This window comes from Crocodylus siamensis, chromosome 5 (assembly GCF_052110815.1).
Source record: "Crocodylus siamensis isolate JL-2025a chromosome 5, ASM5211081v1, whole genome shotgun sequence".
In the NCBI taxonomy this organism is placed as follows: domain Eukaryota; kingdom Metazoa; phylum Chordata; order Crocodylia; family Crocodylidae; genus Crocodylus; species Crocodylus siamensis.
Window position 1 is genome coordinate 44210167 of NC_143399.1, and position 17893 is coordinate 44228059.

At 40.6% G+C, this 17893-nt stretch overlaps 1 protein-coding gene across 16 annotated transcripts in view; it reads right to left on the reverse strand.

Annotated features, from left to right (window-relative positions):
- Window positions 1-17893, reverse strand: part of PRRC2C (proline rich coiled-coil 2C) — a 105682-nt gene that overhangs the window by 64032 nt on the left and 23757 nt on the right. For 15 of the 16 annotated variants that reach the window (XM_090050124.1, XM_090050123.1, XM_090050122.1 and 12 more), the window contains exons 2-5: window positions 11984-12152; window positions 10618-10798; window positions 4863-4981; window positions 1081-1218 (exon numbers count right to left, since the gene is read on the reverse strand). In XM_090050124.1, coding sequence (XP_089906250.1) covers window positions 1081-1218; window positions 4863-4981; window positions 10618-10798; window positions 11984-12098 — 553 coding nt within the window. In that variant the 5' untranslated portion in view covers window positions 12099-12152. The remainder of the gene's footprint in view (window positions 1-1080; window positions 1219-4862; window positions 4982-10617; window positions 10799-11983; window positions 12153-17893) is intronic. The other variant, XM_090050121.1, reaches the window with a different exon arrangement.

A 17893-nucleotide genomic window follows, 5' to 3' on the forward strand; every position in this document is an offset into this window, starting at 1 on the left:
GGAGTCTCAAACTTTCAGAGCAAGATCATTTCTTTGGCATCTTCTTGACCAATAATCTTCCTATTCAGTAGACCACCTTCCCTTTATATTTATGCGGTCATTTATTCTTTGGCGACTTCCAACAGCTGTTTATGTGGCAAGAAACATTTGGAATGTATTTTTGAGCTAGATAACAGTTACAAGCTAGAAGTAAAGAGATGCCAGCTTCACGTAACTTGCAAGTAATCTTACCAATTTGGGAACCTGTAAACTGTAGCCTAGGAATAAGGGAATCATGAACCTCTACATATACAAGTGTGAAAATTTTCCATTGTAATTTGTTAGTGAAAAGTGAACAATGAAAACAAAGAATGCCGTTTAGTCAAAAATATTCAAGAGTTTTCATGCGAGATCGTATGGTTGGGGGCCTCCGTGGCCAGCCCTATGAGGAGAGGCTGAGGGACCTGAATCTCTTCAGTCTCCGCAAGAGGAGACTAAGGGGAGATCTTGTGGCTGCCTATAGCCTTATCAGGGGCCACGAGCAGAGACTCGGGGAACACCAGGAACAATGGCCACAAGCTGAGGGAGTACAGGTTTAGGTTAGATATTAGCAAGAACTACTTCACTGTAAGGGTGGCCAGAGCCTGGAATTGGCTTCCCAGAGAGGTGGTGCTCTCACCTTCCCTGGAAATCTTCAAGGGGAGACTAGATAGGCACCTGGCTGGGGTCTTATGACCCCTGCCACCTCCAGTGCTCCTTCCTGCCCATGACAGGGGGTCGGACTAGATGATCTGTCTAGGTCCCTTGTGACTCATTGATTCTATGAAAAAGCAGTCAAAGAAAATGATAAAGCAAATGAGTAAAAGCTAGCAAAACACTGGAATGGACAAATCTGTGAAGTAAGTCTGGAAAGAACATGCTTAAACTATTTCGTAAAAATAAGGGGTATAATATAAACCATTTTGTTTCTCAGTTTTCTGTTACATTTGGAATTTCTGAAAGGTAAAATTCTATCAATTATTTACTGCAGATAAGAAATCTCCAGCAAAAAACTCTGAAACAAAGCTCTACACTAAAATATATACCAATTCAAACACTTACTTTGTGGTCGTGAAGTAGGTCCAGGTACCTGGGGCTCTTCAGCTGCATCTTTCTCTTTGCCTGATTTTTCCGGATCCCCAGCTGCCTGCAGACTGGGAAACTCTTGCTGGAAATAACTGTTTACTGGAAGAGCTGGACCTAGACAATTGTTACAAAAAAATCCATAGAATGGTTACAAGTTTCAGTATAAACATAGTTCAGAAGAATGCACCTATCAAATATGGCCAAACTATGTAGTTCAATTTCTGAAAAACTCTTAAAGAATCACGGTCTTTTATCAGAGTTCAAATGAATCCTTTGTAAAAATGTTGTGTTCCCAAATAAAACAAGAGAAAGTTAAATCCATGGAATCAATCTACTTACCGATTAACATCAGAAATATCAAAATTAAAAAGCCACAAGATAGGCTACAAAAGTAGCCATGGATGACATGAACCATATAAAATATTAACAGGCAGGATATCACAGGAAGAGAGAGACAACTTCTCTGAGATAGACACCACGTTTGTGAAAAAGCACTGAAGTTTCCAAAGACTACTACACATGGTTTAGCCAAAAGCATATAAGTTACACAGCTGTAGATTCTGCAACTACTGAAGATCAGATGAAAATGTTTTTTCTTGAATCCTTTTTGCTGCACCAACTCTTGATACAGCTCTTCCAAAAGATTAAGCTTATATTTAAGGTTAACACACTGTTAAAACAAGTCCTTAGATTGAGTGCAGAAGCTACTTTGAGTGATTTGCAAGGATGGATGAAAGTATGCCCATCTGACTTTGATGTACAGTAAGAACTAAGCCAATTAAAACAAACCTGAGACTGGAAATTAAAGTTTAGTCTCATTTTCCTAGAAAATATGATGGACTGCATACATTTAGCAATGCAATTTTATACATTAAACAAGTAAACAGATAAATATGGAAAATAAACCTCATTCAAATCATTCAAACCCACGCACGTGTTTTGCTTTGTTTTTTAAAATTAAACCTACCAACTCAAACTACTCTCCAAACAATCAGGGGCAGAATCTTAAAACTTTCACCTCCCAAGCCCGTAAAACCTGACAGCTAGGAAAATTCCCACTGATTGTTAGATACAAGGGGACATCCAGAGCAAGAAAGTGAAAACAAGACTTTCAAGATTTCCAGTGTCTTAAGTTGTAAGGCCACGGACAAACCAAAACTTGGCAAGACCTTTTCATCTTAAAACAATAAAACAAAACAAAAACAAAACACACGCATGCCTAATATTTGCCTGTATAACCCAGCTGCTTGTAAGCCAATTCAAATTTGGCTGGCATTTTACTAATACGAATTTGGTTTATGTTTGGGGAGCAGTTCAGCTGTGTCCCTGGAAGTCCTCATGACAGAGGAACAGGTTTGCTCCCTCTGGCCAACTGCAGGGGGCAAGCAAGAACAATCACATCACAGATGTGTTTCCATGAAGCAGACAGTCCCTTCAGGGCTCTTCAGTGAGCCGAATGGAGGAATCTGAAAGCATTTTCAAAACACTACTTGCTGAGTTACCACAATGCCGCAGACTGAGCAATTTCCTCTGCCAGAGTAACAGTAAATCTCATTTATAAGCTGGTCATTAATTAAGTGAAGTCCATCTGAAGTAACTAGCCAGGCAGCAGGCAATTCAGCTGTTTGACTTCAGAGGTGCTCTGGAGCCAGATAACCTTACTTACTGTACAACACAAAAAGGAGAGGCTGCAAATTAGCAAAACATTCTTTAAAGAAAAAAAATCCTTCCCCTATAATTTGTCACAAGCCACTGCAACAGATGAGAATGAGGCTGACAAGGCTGCATCAGACCAGACTAAGCAGTCAGTTAAATGACTACTGCAAATACCTGGAAATGCACAAGTTCCATTAGCCAGTTAAACCAAACTGTTCATAACCTTCCTGGCAGATCCAGCCCAAATCTCAAACTAAAGAATATAACAAGTAAAACATAAAAAGAGGCATGATTTTGATTCCCCATCACCTCTATTTCCTCTGTACACACCAGACTTGTACTGTAGCCAATTTCACAGAATGAGGCAACTGTCTGGGAGAGTCCCATGGTTATCATGGCAGACATGAAATCACAAGCTAAGTACCAGGGCTATGCGAAATTTTGCTGGCAGTTTCGTTTCGACACTGTTTCAAGCTCAAAACAGCAAAATCGAAATGAAAGACAGAACTTCAAAACAGCCTTGAAACAAAATGAGGCAAGTCAAAACGTTTCAAAATGTTCGAAATGTTTTGAGTTTTGAAGCTCAAGCTGGGCTTGCCTGCAGGGAAACAGAAACTAAAGTAAGGGGGGGGGGGGAGAGAAGGACTGCTCTCATTATTGACTGTCCTGTGACTGTCATCCTTTCTTGAGGTCTCTTGCAATCCCAGTGCTCTGGGGGAGGGATAGAAAAACTGCATAAAAGGCAGCATTGTTTGTACTGCCCTTCTTTTTGCCTTGGTGTCAGTTGAGTGAGGGTGCACCTTAACACACACAGGTCACCCACCCATGTCACAAGTTTTGCTTGTCAGCAGCTAGAGGTGCAGGGCCCCAGAACTCAAACTCCCCCTGCACCCATCTCCTTGACAGCTGGCAGGCTTTATGGCCACAACAGGGCTTAGCAGGCCTGCAGTTTTCACCACCCCCACCATGCCCCAAGACAGACAGTCCCACAAGCACCCATGCAACGAGTTTGGCTGTCAGCAGCCAGAGGTGCAGGGTCCCAGAACCCAGAAGCCCCTGTACCCATCTCCTTAAAAACTGGCAGGCTTTGTGGCTTCAGTGCCTTAACATGCAGTGTCACCCATGTCATGAGTTTTGCTTGTCTGCAGCTTGAAGTGCAGTTTCCCCAATACCCCTGCACCCCTCTCCCCAAAGCTTGGCAGGCTTCGTGCCCTCAGAAAGGGTTACCATTCCTGCAAGTTTCATCCAAATCAGGCTAGAAATGACAAAGTTATCGACTGTTTCAAGCTTCCCCGTTATAGCTTACAGGTGAACACTGAAACAGCAAAACTGTTTTGATGAAACTAAATGGAACAGCAGTTTCGAATCGAAACGAAATTTGAAACAAAACGCTGTTCCATCAAAACGGAACAGTGCCATTTCGTACAGCAGTACTAAGTACACCTTGAAGTCAGAGACAACTGACTCATTTTCTGTGCCCACAACTTACAACCATAGAAATAATTTACCATATTTTTAATATTGTGTTATAAAAACCCTTTAATTTTCTCTCAGAAAAACTACATGTGCCAATATTTTGAGACTTAAAAGTTCTATTGAGTAAAAACTAGAACCTCCTCCATGTTATAACACGCATCGAAACAAGTTGGTAAATGCCACGGTTCCAGATAAGGTTAGCGTTAGTGATAACCAATGCATGATTAGTAACTGGACCAAATGTTTACCATTTCCCTTCCCCATGCAAGACTTGCACACATTTCTGCACAACCAGAAGATTCTCCTGTCCTTAAGACTGCCACACTCATGGTCTCCTATCATAGCCATTATTTTCCTGACTACCAAATACAAGACCATACAATTTCTTTTTGAGTCACTTAACACTGCTGACAAGGTGCTTAGGAGGTTCACTTGAGTGACAAGGCACTCCTTCACCTTAGGACCAAAAAAGTTGTCTCCACAACTTTCCTAGCCCTTGCTGACCCAGGCAACATGAGACCAGGAGCAAAAGAATATTGAAACCAGGTCTCCCACATAGCAGTGCAAAGCACAACTAGTAGACCTCTGGGCCAGCTCAGGTTTCCTCCACTTTTAACATCACTTACCATCGCCTTGCCCACCTGGCTTTGTACTGGCCCACGATTTGGCAACAGGAGGTGCTTCTGGAGGAGGAGGTGGTGGTGGTGGTGCAGGTTTTGGCTGTGTTGGTGGCACTTCTGGCGGTCTGAAATTAAAATAAAAGATTAAAAATTAAGCAAACTGTTCTTCGTGGATTCAGAAGATCTGTTCTGAGGAGAGAATGAGCAATTTTCTCCAGACTTTTAATTTATTCCGTTTCCCCTTGACTATAAAACTAAGAGCTCTGAAGAATGTAAAGATACCTAGATGGTACTTCCAAGAGTCACTTGCCTAAAGCTATAGTGCAATAGTGAATTGACTGGATATTTTTGTAGGAGTCATTAAAGCCAAACAATACAAATCCACAATCAAGGAAAAGGATGATTTGAGGGGGAGGAAGGGATCAGACAACGATTTAAAAGTGCATTAGATTCAAAAGAAATCTTAACAAATGTATAGGCTCATTATTAGATGGTTGGTATTAACCAAGTGTGCAATAAATAGCCCTCCTTTGCATTTCAAAAGATGCAGAGCAATGTGGCTGTAATTACAATAATACTTTCTAATAACACTGTATAATACTTTCTATTCCTTTAGTTCAAAAGGGAGTGCTAAATATCTACCATGGCAAATATTTATAAATAAATAGGTCAAGAAACTTGCACTGTGAGTGCTTAAATGCTTAACCAACTGGCAATGGAAATCTCTGGTTCACTGATGTTTATTTTTAATAAATCAGGAAACAGCATAAAAATTTCAGGACACTAATGCTAATATAGTGTCAGTATGGATGGCCAGGTCAACTATAAGTCAGTTTGCTATAATTATTACCAATTTCTAAAGTTGCTGCGATTCAATTAAAAGCTAGTAAAATAATTGGGTTTTTTGTTGCTAAGGTCTATACCAATAGGGATGGCAGACCTACAGTTACCCTAGCCAAACAGATTTCATGTCATTCTCTAAGATTACATATTGAAGTATTTTAGAGATTAACTGCATAAATATAACATTTCAAAAGGTGTGCGTCTCAGTATTGCATGACACTTTTGATTAAAATTAGTGCTCTACAATATCTATACAGCAACCTTTAAAAGAGATTACAAATTGATGCACAGATCTCAGAGTGGTTATGACCAGACAATTATTCTTCAACAAATGTGTTTTGAGTGGTGTTCCATAGAGATCAATTACAAAGGATTCTATAAGTTACTGCTGATAAAATGTGTAATTCTTGTAAAGACTGATGGAAAAGTAAATGAGGATAGGATAGCCAAAGTGATCTGTGCAACTTGGTATTAAAAACTTGGCCTATTTAAACAAAATACATTTTAACACAGCTAAATGATGTCATACAATCTTGGAACAAAGAATGCAACCAGTTCTTAAAGTGACTGAATCCTGTAAAGCAACGACTCCAAAAAAATTCTTATGAGTCACACTGTAGAGAATTTCACATGAATGTCCAGTGCAATGCTTCAGCTAAATAGAATTAACAATCTAACTATGTAACAAATAGTAAATAGGAGCTGAAAGGGTATTTCACCTCCATATAAAACATGGATGAAAATGATACTAGAATGTTGTGTATAGTTCTCGTATCCCCATTTAAAGAAAGAAGTTGAAAGACTGGAAAGGGTTCAGAAACGAGCCATGAGAAATTATGCTTAAACTGGATTTGAAAAAAAAATTTACTTTAGTGAGACACTTGGGAGTTAATTTTTTCATAAGCTAAATAAATCAAGAGGGCCTTTGTTTAGGTGTATATACACCGTCATAAGAGAAAGTAATAGGTACTACAAGACTGTAAGGTAACAGGAGAAAGAATCAATGGCTGGAAGCTCAAAATCAGACAAACTGGAAGTCAGGGACAAGTGAAGCTGGGTTGATTAAAAATGGAACAAGCTACTGAAGTGATAGATTCTTCATCTCAATCTCTTCAAATCAAGATATGGTATCTTTCTGGAAGGTATACCTGTCAAGCATAGGTTACTGGGCTCAATATAGTTGAGGTAACTAGAAAATATTTAGGGATCTGTGATGTAACAGTGGTCAGACATGTAACCTTAACCCTTATGAATGACAGAAACTGAAGTTCTAGAACAGAACAAGTCATGCACCTATTTTTATTTTATTTTGGTATTGTGCTTTGCCCCAACATTCTGGCATGGGGATGCATAGTGGGGAGAAGAGGTGGTTAACTCGCCCCCCCCAGAATTTAATAACCCTACATGGACTCAAGCAAATTCTACTGAACAGAAGAATTGTGTTTTCTCAGTATCAACTATTTATCTGTGCAACAAAATATTTAAAAGTTGCATGTTACTCAAAAGTAAAAACAAGTACTTTGTGAGAGAGAGGGCTAGGTGTGAGAGACTTACTTTCCTTTTTTAACCAAGAAGAAAAAACAGCAGAGTAATTAAGAGCGAGGATGAGTTAACTTGTGTTAAAACTGTCAGTTTTGAGGTTATGCAAGGAACAGCTACAAAGATGAGATGTCAATACTTTATTTAAATGTTTTGTACATGAGAAGATGGAGACTAAACCAGAAAAGGCATACAAAACTATATTTAAAAGTAAAATAGACTTGGTTTCAATAAGTTCCCAATGTCAGCCAAGTAAATTTATAAAAGGTACTGAAAAGTATGAGATTGCAAGCACCTTACAACAGAAATGTTCTTAAGGACCCTGTTTCTCTCTCCTTTATTGCTCTATTGATTAGAAAGTTAATTCACATTTATTTTGGAAAGGTAAAAAAAAAGAAAAGAAAAAATGACAGCTTCCCTTTGCTGTCATTCTTCCCCTTACATTTCTTCTCAAAGGAGCTCAGCCTCTCAAAAACAGTCATGCTCAATTTCTGAGCCTCTCTTAGTTTTAAAACAAAAATAACTTATCTTCTCATGTTTCAAGAGGCTTATAGGATCCACCTGAGCCCTGTTACTACTCTGGAGAAGATCTAAAGGGGGCACTATGAGACACCAGAGCAAAGAATAAATACTTGAGGTGGCAGAGACCTTTGAATAAGAATACATTAACTAGTTGAGGGACAGTTTCAAAAGTATTTCATGAGAAAATTTTCATGTGCATTTGAACTGTATCAAGTGACTTTCAACCAGTTTAACAGGCTTGTATGTCTGTCTGCTTCAAGTTTAAACTGTATTGAAATCATTGTGTGTTGTGTGTGTCCATGCCCTTAGCAGTCATCATAGTTACTCAAATATAAGATAACCCTGAATACAAAGACAAAACCCCATTAATTAGATTTTATATATGGACATTTTATAAAATGTATTATGATTTTCCAGGTGCTGAATCTAATCACTGGAGGTTTGCCTTGAATTTGTCCCCCTCCAAATACTACAGCAGGGAAAATAAATCTGGCAGGGGGTCAGGTAGCTCCCTTACACGCTCTGTCCCTCCACCTTTATCCCCCCTGCAATCCCTTTCCCTGCCCCCAGCTCTCCTTACCATCAGACTCTACTCCTCCTAAGCACATGGAAGTGATGGACAAATGCAAAAACACTGACTTGGAAATAATCTTGCCTGTAGTAAGTTATGGACAGGCAAATTACTATGAGTATCCACAGACTTAATTCATCCAGAATTGATGCATTTTACTTTTTTTTTTTTTAAATGAAACTGCTACAAGTTTTAGCATACGTACTCCATAAGCACATTTTTAAGCAGCACACTTGTACCTACTTACAGTACAAACTATGCATGATGTTAGTCCCAAGCCAGAAGGGCCAGCATTTACCATATACTTTATTAGGCTGGGCCCCAGCACAAACAACAGCATTTCAAGCCATGGTGACCCTGCAGCTCAGCAGTATATGCATGTACATAGGGTATCCACCACAAAGGATCCATGTGCTAATTAACATCCCTCTCCCACCCACCATGAGTACAGCTGGGTGTTCTTCTCAGGAATCCTGGGATCCTCCAAATATGCAGGCGAGGCAAAAGGCAACCTGGTTCAGCAATATTTCATGGGAGGGGGCACACTATTCACTTGTGATAGGCTGAAGGGGCAATGGGGATTCTGGGTGAACTTCTTGGGTCCCCGGTTGGTGTTGTTTACCAGACAAACATTTAAAGCTGGTGAAAAAACAATAAGCACTGGAAGTCAGGAAAAAAAGGGCACAGCTAGACTGTGAGAGTGAAGAGGAAATCAAAATGTATTTCAGTGCAATGGCATACTATGGACATGACAAAGAGTCAGTGCTGAGGGGAACAATGCTCAATGGGCATTACCACATATCTTATTCAGATGGGCTGAACTAACCTATCCTTGTTGTAGGCTGTCATCAGTATGTTTGCCCCCTATAGGCCATGTGTTTTTACAGGCTTGCTCAGTGATGGCTGCATTTAATCAACTTCACAGTTGGTTTCCACTACTGACCACATACCGTTTTTGGCAGCAGTTTAATGAGGTTTTCTTGTATGTGAATGGAAGACAAGGAGCATTTTCCCCCCATGCTGTTTGGGGACAAAGCCTCATCTTAAGTAAGTTAAGTTTATTGCTTAAAGTGATGACAAAAACACGAAAGAGAAAAACCTTGCATCATTTCTTGTTTTTACAAGCATTAAATAGAAGTGTAGTAACAAACTGTACAATAAAAAGCTGTTTTAATCGTCTTAGGCCAGGGGCAAAGTCTGGCCCCTGGGCCAGATTGGACCCCGGCAGACTCCATTTCCCAGCCGCCCCAGTCTGTGTTGCTGTGGCTGGCTCTAGGAGCGCTGACAGGGCGAGCAGCTGTGCAGGGAGCTGCTCCAGGGCTGAGATCTTGCAGTGGTGACAGCATGGTCTGGAGTTGGGGCAGAGCTGATCCACTGCCTACATGCCGCGGCTACAGGCCATGCTGTCACCACCACAAGATCCCAGCCTTGGCCTCAGAGCAGCTCCTCGCTCAGCCAGAGCTGCTGGGGCCAATCTTCATGGAAACCCTGACCCCGATAACCCGTTCCAGCTTACCAGTTGCTGTTTAGCATGGGGACAGGCACAGTTCAGCAGAGAGTGGGGGGCAGGGGAAGGAAGCTATGCAGGTCTCCAGTAAGAACAGGAAGGCAGCAGAGCAGGCAGGAAGGAGGGGAAGGAGACTAGTACACACAGCATATGAGGTTAAAGAAGAAAACAGCAGGCAGCCTAATGACTCACTAATTAAGCAATTAGCTGCTGGTTCACAGGTGCTCCCTTCCAGCCAGGCCACTCTTATGGGCTGTGCTGTCAGAAGATTGGCCACTACTTCTCTCCTGCCCTCAAAAGGGCCCAGGAACCAGGAATAGCTATCAAGGGAGCCATGTCTGAGACGCTGTGTTATGAGTTAACTGATGCAACCAGGAGGAGGTTAAATGGACATTTTTTAAAATAGCATTACATCCCTAACTCCAGGGCTTTAGCAAGAAGGACAAAAAATCTATGACCAAGTATAGACAAGTAGATGCTTTCTGTCAAAACTCAGTGTTTTCATTCAATGCCTTTAACATCTTTTCATCTGGAACAGTTAGGCATGCTGACTTCAGTATGAGTTTCTTTTCAAACTGTTCCTCAATTAGTAAAAAAACACCCCACCGACAGTCAATATAACACCATTTCCTTTACAATATTCTGGCACTCCTGAGGTTTGACACACAAGTCTATCAATCCATTCAGTTTTCCTCCATCTTTAGAAAGATTTCTACTGTAGGATAAGACTGTCACAAACTATAATAAGTGACACCTACTGGCCACTGTTATAAACTTACTTTTCTTCCTCATGCTGTTCCTGTTTAGAAGAAGCCCATCCTGTGCCATCCTTAGGCACAATGTTTACATTCGGATCATTGCCTTTGTTCTCTGCTTTAAGACTAGGGAGATTAGCTGGGGGAGGCATCCTCCGAGAAATGGCCACTTTTCCCAGACTCTGTAATCCATGGCGTGTGGCAACTATATATATCAAAAGGCAGGGAGGAAATTATGTTATTTTCCATAAAATTCACTTTTTTCAAAGTAGCTGCTTTTGGAACAAAAAAATATTTTGTCAGAAAAAACAGGTAGAAAATAAGTAAGTAAATAAAACTAATGACAGCTGTCTCTAAAATTTTATTAAGATAAATGTCTTGACGTTTCATGGTAAATGTCAGGAAGGTGATGTGGCCACGATGGTCCCAGACAAGTGTATTAAGACTAAAGATTGTTGGGGGTGATCTCTCTTATTGGACCTAATGCAGACCTAGGAGAGACAGATTGGCTTTGGGTACCAGTGAGGAAGGGTAAAGTGGTACCCAAAAGCTCATTTATGTCTCTTCCAATTATACAAGTGGTCCAATAAAATGTACACCCACCAGGCTCCTTGCCTTGCACTGAAGAAGTCTCACAACATTTTAAAGTGGGGAGCTATAAAACATTTGCTTTCAATCACACTGGAATAATTCTCAAAGAATGAGGTTCAACGGTTACCTTTGGCATTCTCAGAATGAAAATGAAACTGGACCAGAGGGCCCCAGCTTTTCTTGAGTCAATAAATTATAGATAATCAGCTGTCTTAATTTCATGATACAGCATTAATAAATACATCCTGTTAAAAATATTTTGAAATTTTTGAGGGACCAGTCAATCAAAAATCCAGAGAGATTCAAAGACTAAGCAGATTTATGACTTGGATCAAATAATTGACTCTAATTCAAAAGAAGCGTTCAGTGGACTGTACACTGAAGGGACATGAGCAATCCCCTCAAGATGAAGGCTCTCAACCATTTTAAAGATGAAGGTATAGTCAAAGCCACTGTTTTCCCTCAACTGTTTATTTTACCGTATTGGTATGGACTAGAGGTAACCAGGTAATACAAGCTGTAACCATATTTTGAGAGCATGGTATTTATAAAAACTTTCAGCAGTATTCTAAGTTCTGCTGGGTTCAAAATACTTTAACTCCCAAAACTGAAATGCTATATTAAAAGTAACCAGAAGACATTCTACACCTAGAACAGTTAACCATAAATTAACAAACCAGCTTGTTATAATAAATTTGGTATATCTTGCTTTGTTTCAATGGTCACACAGCTACATGATCAATTAAAACTGTGAACCCGATAGCTGCAGAACAAAAATAAGTCAATTCAATTTACCCACCTGTGGTTTTCTGTGTTTCCAGTGACTTTCCCTTGTAAGTATTAAACAGACTGAGCGTTGCATACTTTGTTTTCCCATCCTTTGCTTTTGTGTTCTGACCTGCCTTTTCCGACATTTCGATGGAAACTCATCGAGTCTGGTACCTCTTGCACACACCTAAAAAACCAGTCTTAACATACAAAAAAAAAAGAAGAGAAAAAACCCACAGACTTTAGAATTGATTTAACTGAAATTTTGTATGAAAAACATCTAATCAGTCTAAAAATTTCACCCAAAGTATTAAATACAGTGTATGCTCAGACTACAGCTACTTTTGAGATTAGCTTCCCACCAGGGACACTGGATGAATGACTTCACTCACTCCTGCAGCAAACAGTTTGCAGTGCAATATAAAAAAAAAAAAAAAAAATGGGGGTGGGGAGGAGAGGGGCATTAAGTTAATTTTGGCTCCTGATTTTCAGCTTCCTGCTGAGTAAGGATCATCAGAGAGACTGCAGCAAAGCAATTTCTGAATCAATGCTTCCAGTCTGTTCTCCATCAAACCAGTATCTTAACACAGAGCCTGCAAGCAAGTTTAGTTAATGGAAGGAAATCTCCACCAAAGGAAGTCACAGTACAGTAATCAAGTCTGTTATAATAAACACGCATATATATTGCCCCAAATATGGTATATTTGAAAGATTCCTAAACCATTGCCCACAACCTATGAAAACTTAGAAAACACATCTAAAGAGCAGGTGCTATTTGTAACCATACAGGCAAGCTGCTGACCCTCCAATTAAGCAAAACTTTTTATGCAAGTTCATCTTAGCAGAGCTGGAAAGATGAGTTACCATATAGTAACTGTGGTTCTTTCTGTCCACAAAGATTCCCTCTGTTGTGCAGACACATGCAGAGTTATACCCTGCTGCTGCGGGCAGCCGGTAGGGTGAGAGAAGTGGCTGAAACAACCCTAGTCTTAAGTGTGAGTGGCTCTAAAGAATATTGCTATACAAAAAGAATCCAAACTCACATTTACGGGTACATGTGCACCATGTGTGACAGCTGCATGGAGAATCACTCAGGAAAGTAAGACATGCTTGACCAAGCTGTTCTAAGAGGTACACAGTTAACCAAACTATCAGTTTCTCTAAGACAGAGGCAAAACTTTCTTTATATTTGTTCCTCATTCTCCTATAGCAGGTGTCATTTCTGAAAGTTAAAACTCTTCCAATGAAGGCCTTTAAAAAGGAATTAAGAAAGAAAATCCTTAGAGTTTACATGCCCCCCCCGCATTTTATTTCACTACACCCCAGCAACCTTAGCAGTCATATTTTTATTTATTTCTCTTCACCCTTTTAAAAGGGTTTGCTCACCATCTTCCTCTATGTATTTTCCCCAATATATATATTTTACCATAGTGACTTCAAGGCTTGTTTGCTGCCTACTCCAAAGGTAGAGACTGTGAAGAGGATTTCTGGCACTTCCAACTGAGCCACATACCATGGGAGCAGAACAGAAGTGCAGCTTGTAACTATTATCCAATGAATGAACCTAATAGACCTGTAAACCCAAGTGATTCTTGCATAAAGGAAAACAACTATAAATCTGCTACTCACTAGTACTGCAGCCAGGGTGGATTTGATTTAGGGCTGATGGGTAGGTAATCAGGTCTGTTATTTCTCATTTCCATACACTGCCATTAATAAGGATATTATCTCTGGATACAACAAACTCTCCCTATGCCTGAAGAAGGCTGTTTGTGCCTAAAAGCTTGCAAAGAACAATTTTTCCAGCTATTTAGTTGGTCTAATAAAAGATACCACATCTACCCAAAGACTCTCGACTACCTACATCTCTGGAGACACAAATCCACAGTTTGAGAACTGGAACTAAGCATCACGCAGATGCTTAATGGGATCTTCTAGACTGAGCACTGAATTCCATTGGATAGAGTGGTTTTCTTTCATCTTTAAAAATGTATAGAGAATCCTCTGCGAACCCCATAAGACTGAGCCCCTAATACAGTCCATGGCCTGTTGTGACCTATTTATAAAACTTCTAAAAAAGGTTACATGAACATATTGTCTCAAATAATACATAATTAATAATCATCATCTCTTCCTGTTTTATGTTAAAAAAAGTCTACTTTAAATGTAGCCCAACTTGATAAGTAGGCTCCCTTAAAAGTTAGATGTTAGGACCCAAACTTAAACTTCAGTTAAAAAAAATTGACATGAAATGTTAATTCAGCATCACTAAAATAACAATAATTGTACCTAGCTGCAATTCCTCCATTTAAAGTTACCTCCTTACCTTATTCCTCCAAGACATCTTCCTCTCCTTCCCCTCCCCAAAAGTAGAAAACATCCTGATACAGAGTGGTTGCTTGCTATTTCTTTTTCAGTTGTTTGCATCAACTATCTTGCCTATGGAATCAACATCCTACAGGGCCCTTGCAGAATTGCTATAGTGTTGAAGTCTTTAAAATGTAAAGACAACTACAAAAATTCAAAGGCTCAGGAAGAATCTTGAGGCTAGCATAATACTATCATCACTTCCAAAGCAAAAATCTCTTTTCTTACCATAGCTGGAATAATGAGGCAACGCTTCCATGTCAGGTAGGTTTCACAGGATTATTGATGGAAACCCATTATACCAAGTTCCCCTATCAATGTGCAAGATGAAAGTGCTAACAATCCCCTTGAAGATCTCCAAGAAGGGGACATAAGCTGCCAATTACCAAGAGGACGGGTTTAACCTCAGCGAAAATGTATGGTTGAATACTAAGTGGGTAACACTGTCAAATAAAAGTTAATTTCCTATCTCGGCTTGTACAGTTCTTCACCAAGAGAAATTCTACGAAGAGCCAAAAAAAATCTTAAGCTCCCCAAACTTTTTTTTTTTTTTTTTTTTTGAGGAAAAATGCTATACAACAACAGGTGGTCAAATGGAAAGTAATGAGGTAAGGAACATAAGTTGACAGGGGAAGAAAGGAAGGGATAGGCAGGCATCTCAGCTCACCACTTACCTACCCAATATCTAACAATATAATTTGTGGGCATCGCAAGAGAAAGTCTTCAATAATGCCAAGGTCTTACTTACACTTCCCAGAACTTTTACCTTTAAACAGTAATCAAGCATGAGAAGTTTTAGTTTATAAAGAAAAAAAGTCATGATTAAGTTGAGACAGAATTAGAACAGAAACACGGCAGCCTCAAATACAGCAGTTATTCTTGTGAGCAATTTGACCATGAGAACTTTAATACATGTTTTTCATGTATTCCAGTAATTCTCTCTAGGTGATGCTTGTGAAATGGACACACATTAAATTTGTGCATTATACTCCTATGTTCTATACTGATTTTTGCTCATTTTGATACTTAAAATTCAGTATTTAACATTGGTCCCTCTTGAAAAACCCCAAAACTTTAAAAAAAACTGATTAAAGTCAAAATTCTTAGTAATCTGATTTGAAGGAAACTGATCAAGTACTACAAATAGAGTGCTATTAAATTAGGTCAGTCTATACACATTTTTACATAATTAAATTTAAACTTGTCATTGGGTGCCAAACAATACAAAGCATTAAACTAAGGCTGCCCAACGTTAGAGTAGATGGGGCTACAGGCTGCACAGGCCCCTGAACTATGACGCTGGTGCCCACTCCCCTCAGCCCAGCCAGCTGCAGGGGCAGGAAATGCAAGTCAGTGTGGGGGGAGAGGAACCCAGACTCCACCCACAAAAGCAGCTGGAGCAAAGGGGAAGGGGGTAAAATGACACCCAGGTGGGAACCCACAGGCCACAAATCAGCCTCTTGTGGATAACATGTGGTTTGTGGGCCATGCATTGGACAGTTCAACTTTAAGCCAAGGGTGGCCAACCTACAGCACAGGCAGCCTCCGCATAGCATGCAGCAGAGAACCAGATCAGACAGAGAGCACAGGGCAAGGAGCTGAAAGCAAAGCAGCAAATCAGGTAGAAGGGGATCACAGTGGCACTCAGAGGGTGCAGAGCTAGTTTATGGCACACTTTTGCAAAAATTGGCCCCTACTCCTTTAAACCAAGCATTTAAGAGCTCAGTGTTCTTAGGTATACAGCCACCGATGCTTTGTAATACCATTCACAGAATGCATTAAAAGTCTCAGATTCAAAATTTGCCATTATTTAATATATGCATTTTCAAACAGATAGCCTACTGCCTAGTATCTAAGCACCAGTGGCCAACATTAATATTTACTAAAATACCAGGTGTGCCAGCATTAAAAGAAATACCCAAACAGATGGGCAAAATAATTGAAAGTTTAGACAAACGAATCACTATATCAAATAAATCCATTTATTAAAGAGCATGAGACAGTTGCATGCCCCCAGGATACTGCAACGTAATTTAAACAGTCTAGTAACTCAGTAAAATTAAATAATTAACAAGACAGAAAGAAAAGGAATGTGCTGCAGTGAATGAAGTAATAAGAGCTGGTTCACTGCACTCTAAGGAAAAAAGAAGTTCAGTCTGGTCAATGAGCCATTTCTGGTTGCCACAGTTCCCAATTAAGTTACATAAGGTACAATGCTTAACTTTTTGGGCAAAGACAGTACTTTCAGTCACTTACCATTAATACAGGTAACAACTTACAGCAACATAAAAAGTCATCTGTTCTAATAAGATTTAGAGACTCGTTTCAATCAGTTAAACCTACAAACCTTTTCAGACTACAGTAAGAATGTTCATGACACCTACTTAGTTCTTCTAGCAAGACTCAGAACAAGTAAAGTATTGTACAGAATTGAACACAACAGAAGCCCAGGATATGGACCAAAACTTTTGGCACTAGAGTAAAAAATCTACACCTCCCACTTCCTGAATGCCTTCAACTAGATCAGGGCTGTCCAACATCTAAGTAGCCAAAAGGAATAAACCCCTAGCCTGTACCAAGGCAAGTCACAGACCCCTGCCTGGACTGCATGCCATGTGGATGCCCCCTCCATATCCCCAGTGCACCACGCATCCCCCCTCACCGTACAGTGGGGCATGGAACAAAAGTGGCAGATCGAAGACAAAGAAGATCCTGGTTAAACGGTGACTTTTGTCATAGAAAGGCAAATTTAATGCGTGCCTAGGCAGATGCCACACAATCCCACAGTATGCTGCTCTCCCTTTCCTATTGGAAGGGGAGGGAAAGCAGCTGGTTCCCTGACCATCCACAGAGGAGCAAACTGCCAGAGGGACATGCAGGCTGTCCTATCCCAGTTGCTGCCTGAAGGCAACCAGGACAAAACTGCCACCATCAGGGGCTGCATCGGCAGGGAACCTGCATTCTGTGCTTTCCCAGGCTGCTTGCTTGGCACGTCTACAGACCAGGAGCAGGAATGCCGGCCACCAGCATCCTAGCTCCCAGGTTGCAGGCATGCCCTTTGAAGGGCTGGGGAATTACACAGCCTGGGAGCCAGAGCCACCAGTCACTGGCATCCTGGGAACTTTAAAGGGCTCCAGCAGGTAGCTTTCAGACTGCCTGGGAACCAGGTTCACAAGCCTGTCTATGAGCCTTTCCAGCTCAGTGACATGCTTTTTTGGGGGAAGACAGGGCTCCATGCCTCCCATCAACCCCTGGCTGAAGAATATGCCTTTGCTGCTGTCCAGCCAAGGGTTTGGAATGTGTGGTTACCAGGGATCTGAGTTTTCCAGTTCCTGCAAAAAAAAAAAAAAAAAGTGACCCCCCCCAAAAAAACAAAAACAAAAACCCCCAAACCCTGTGAATTTTTCTTTAACAGAGAAACATGCAGATTTTCCACTTTTGCAAACAGCTCTCTGCAGGGTGGAGGAGTTCCAGCTTGCAAGGGGATGGGGGAAACAGGAGAAGGGTGGTCAGGCAGGGGGCATGCGCAGGCAAGTGTGGTGGGAGGGAAGGGATATTGGGGCCCCAACAGGGA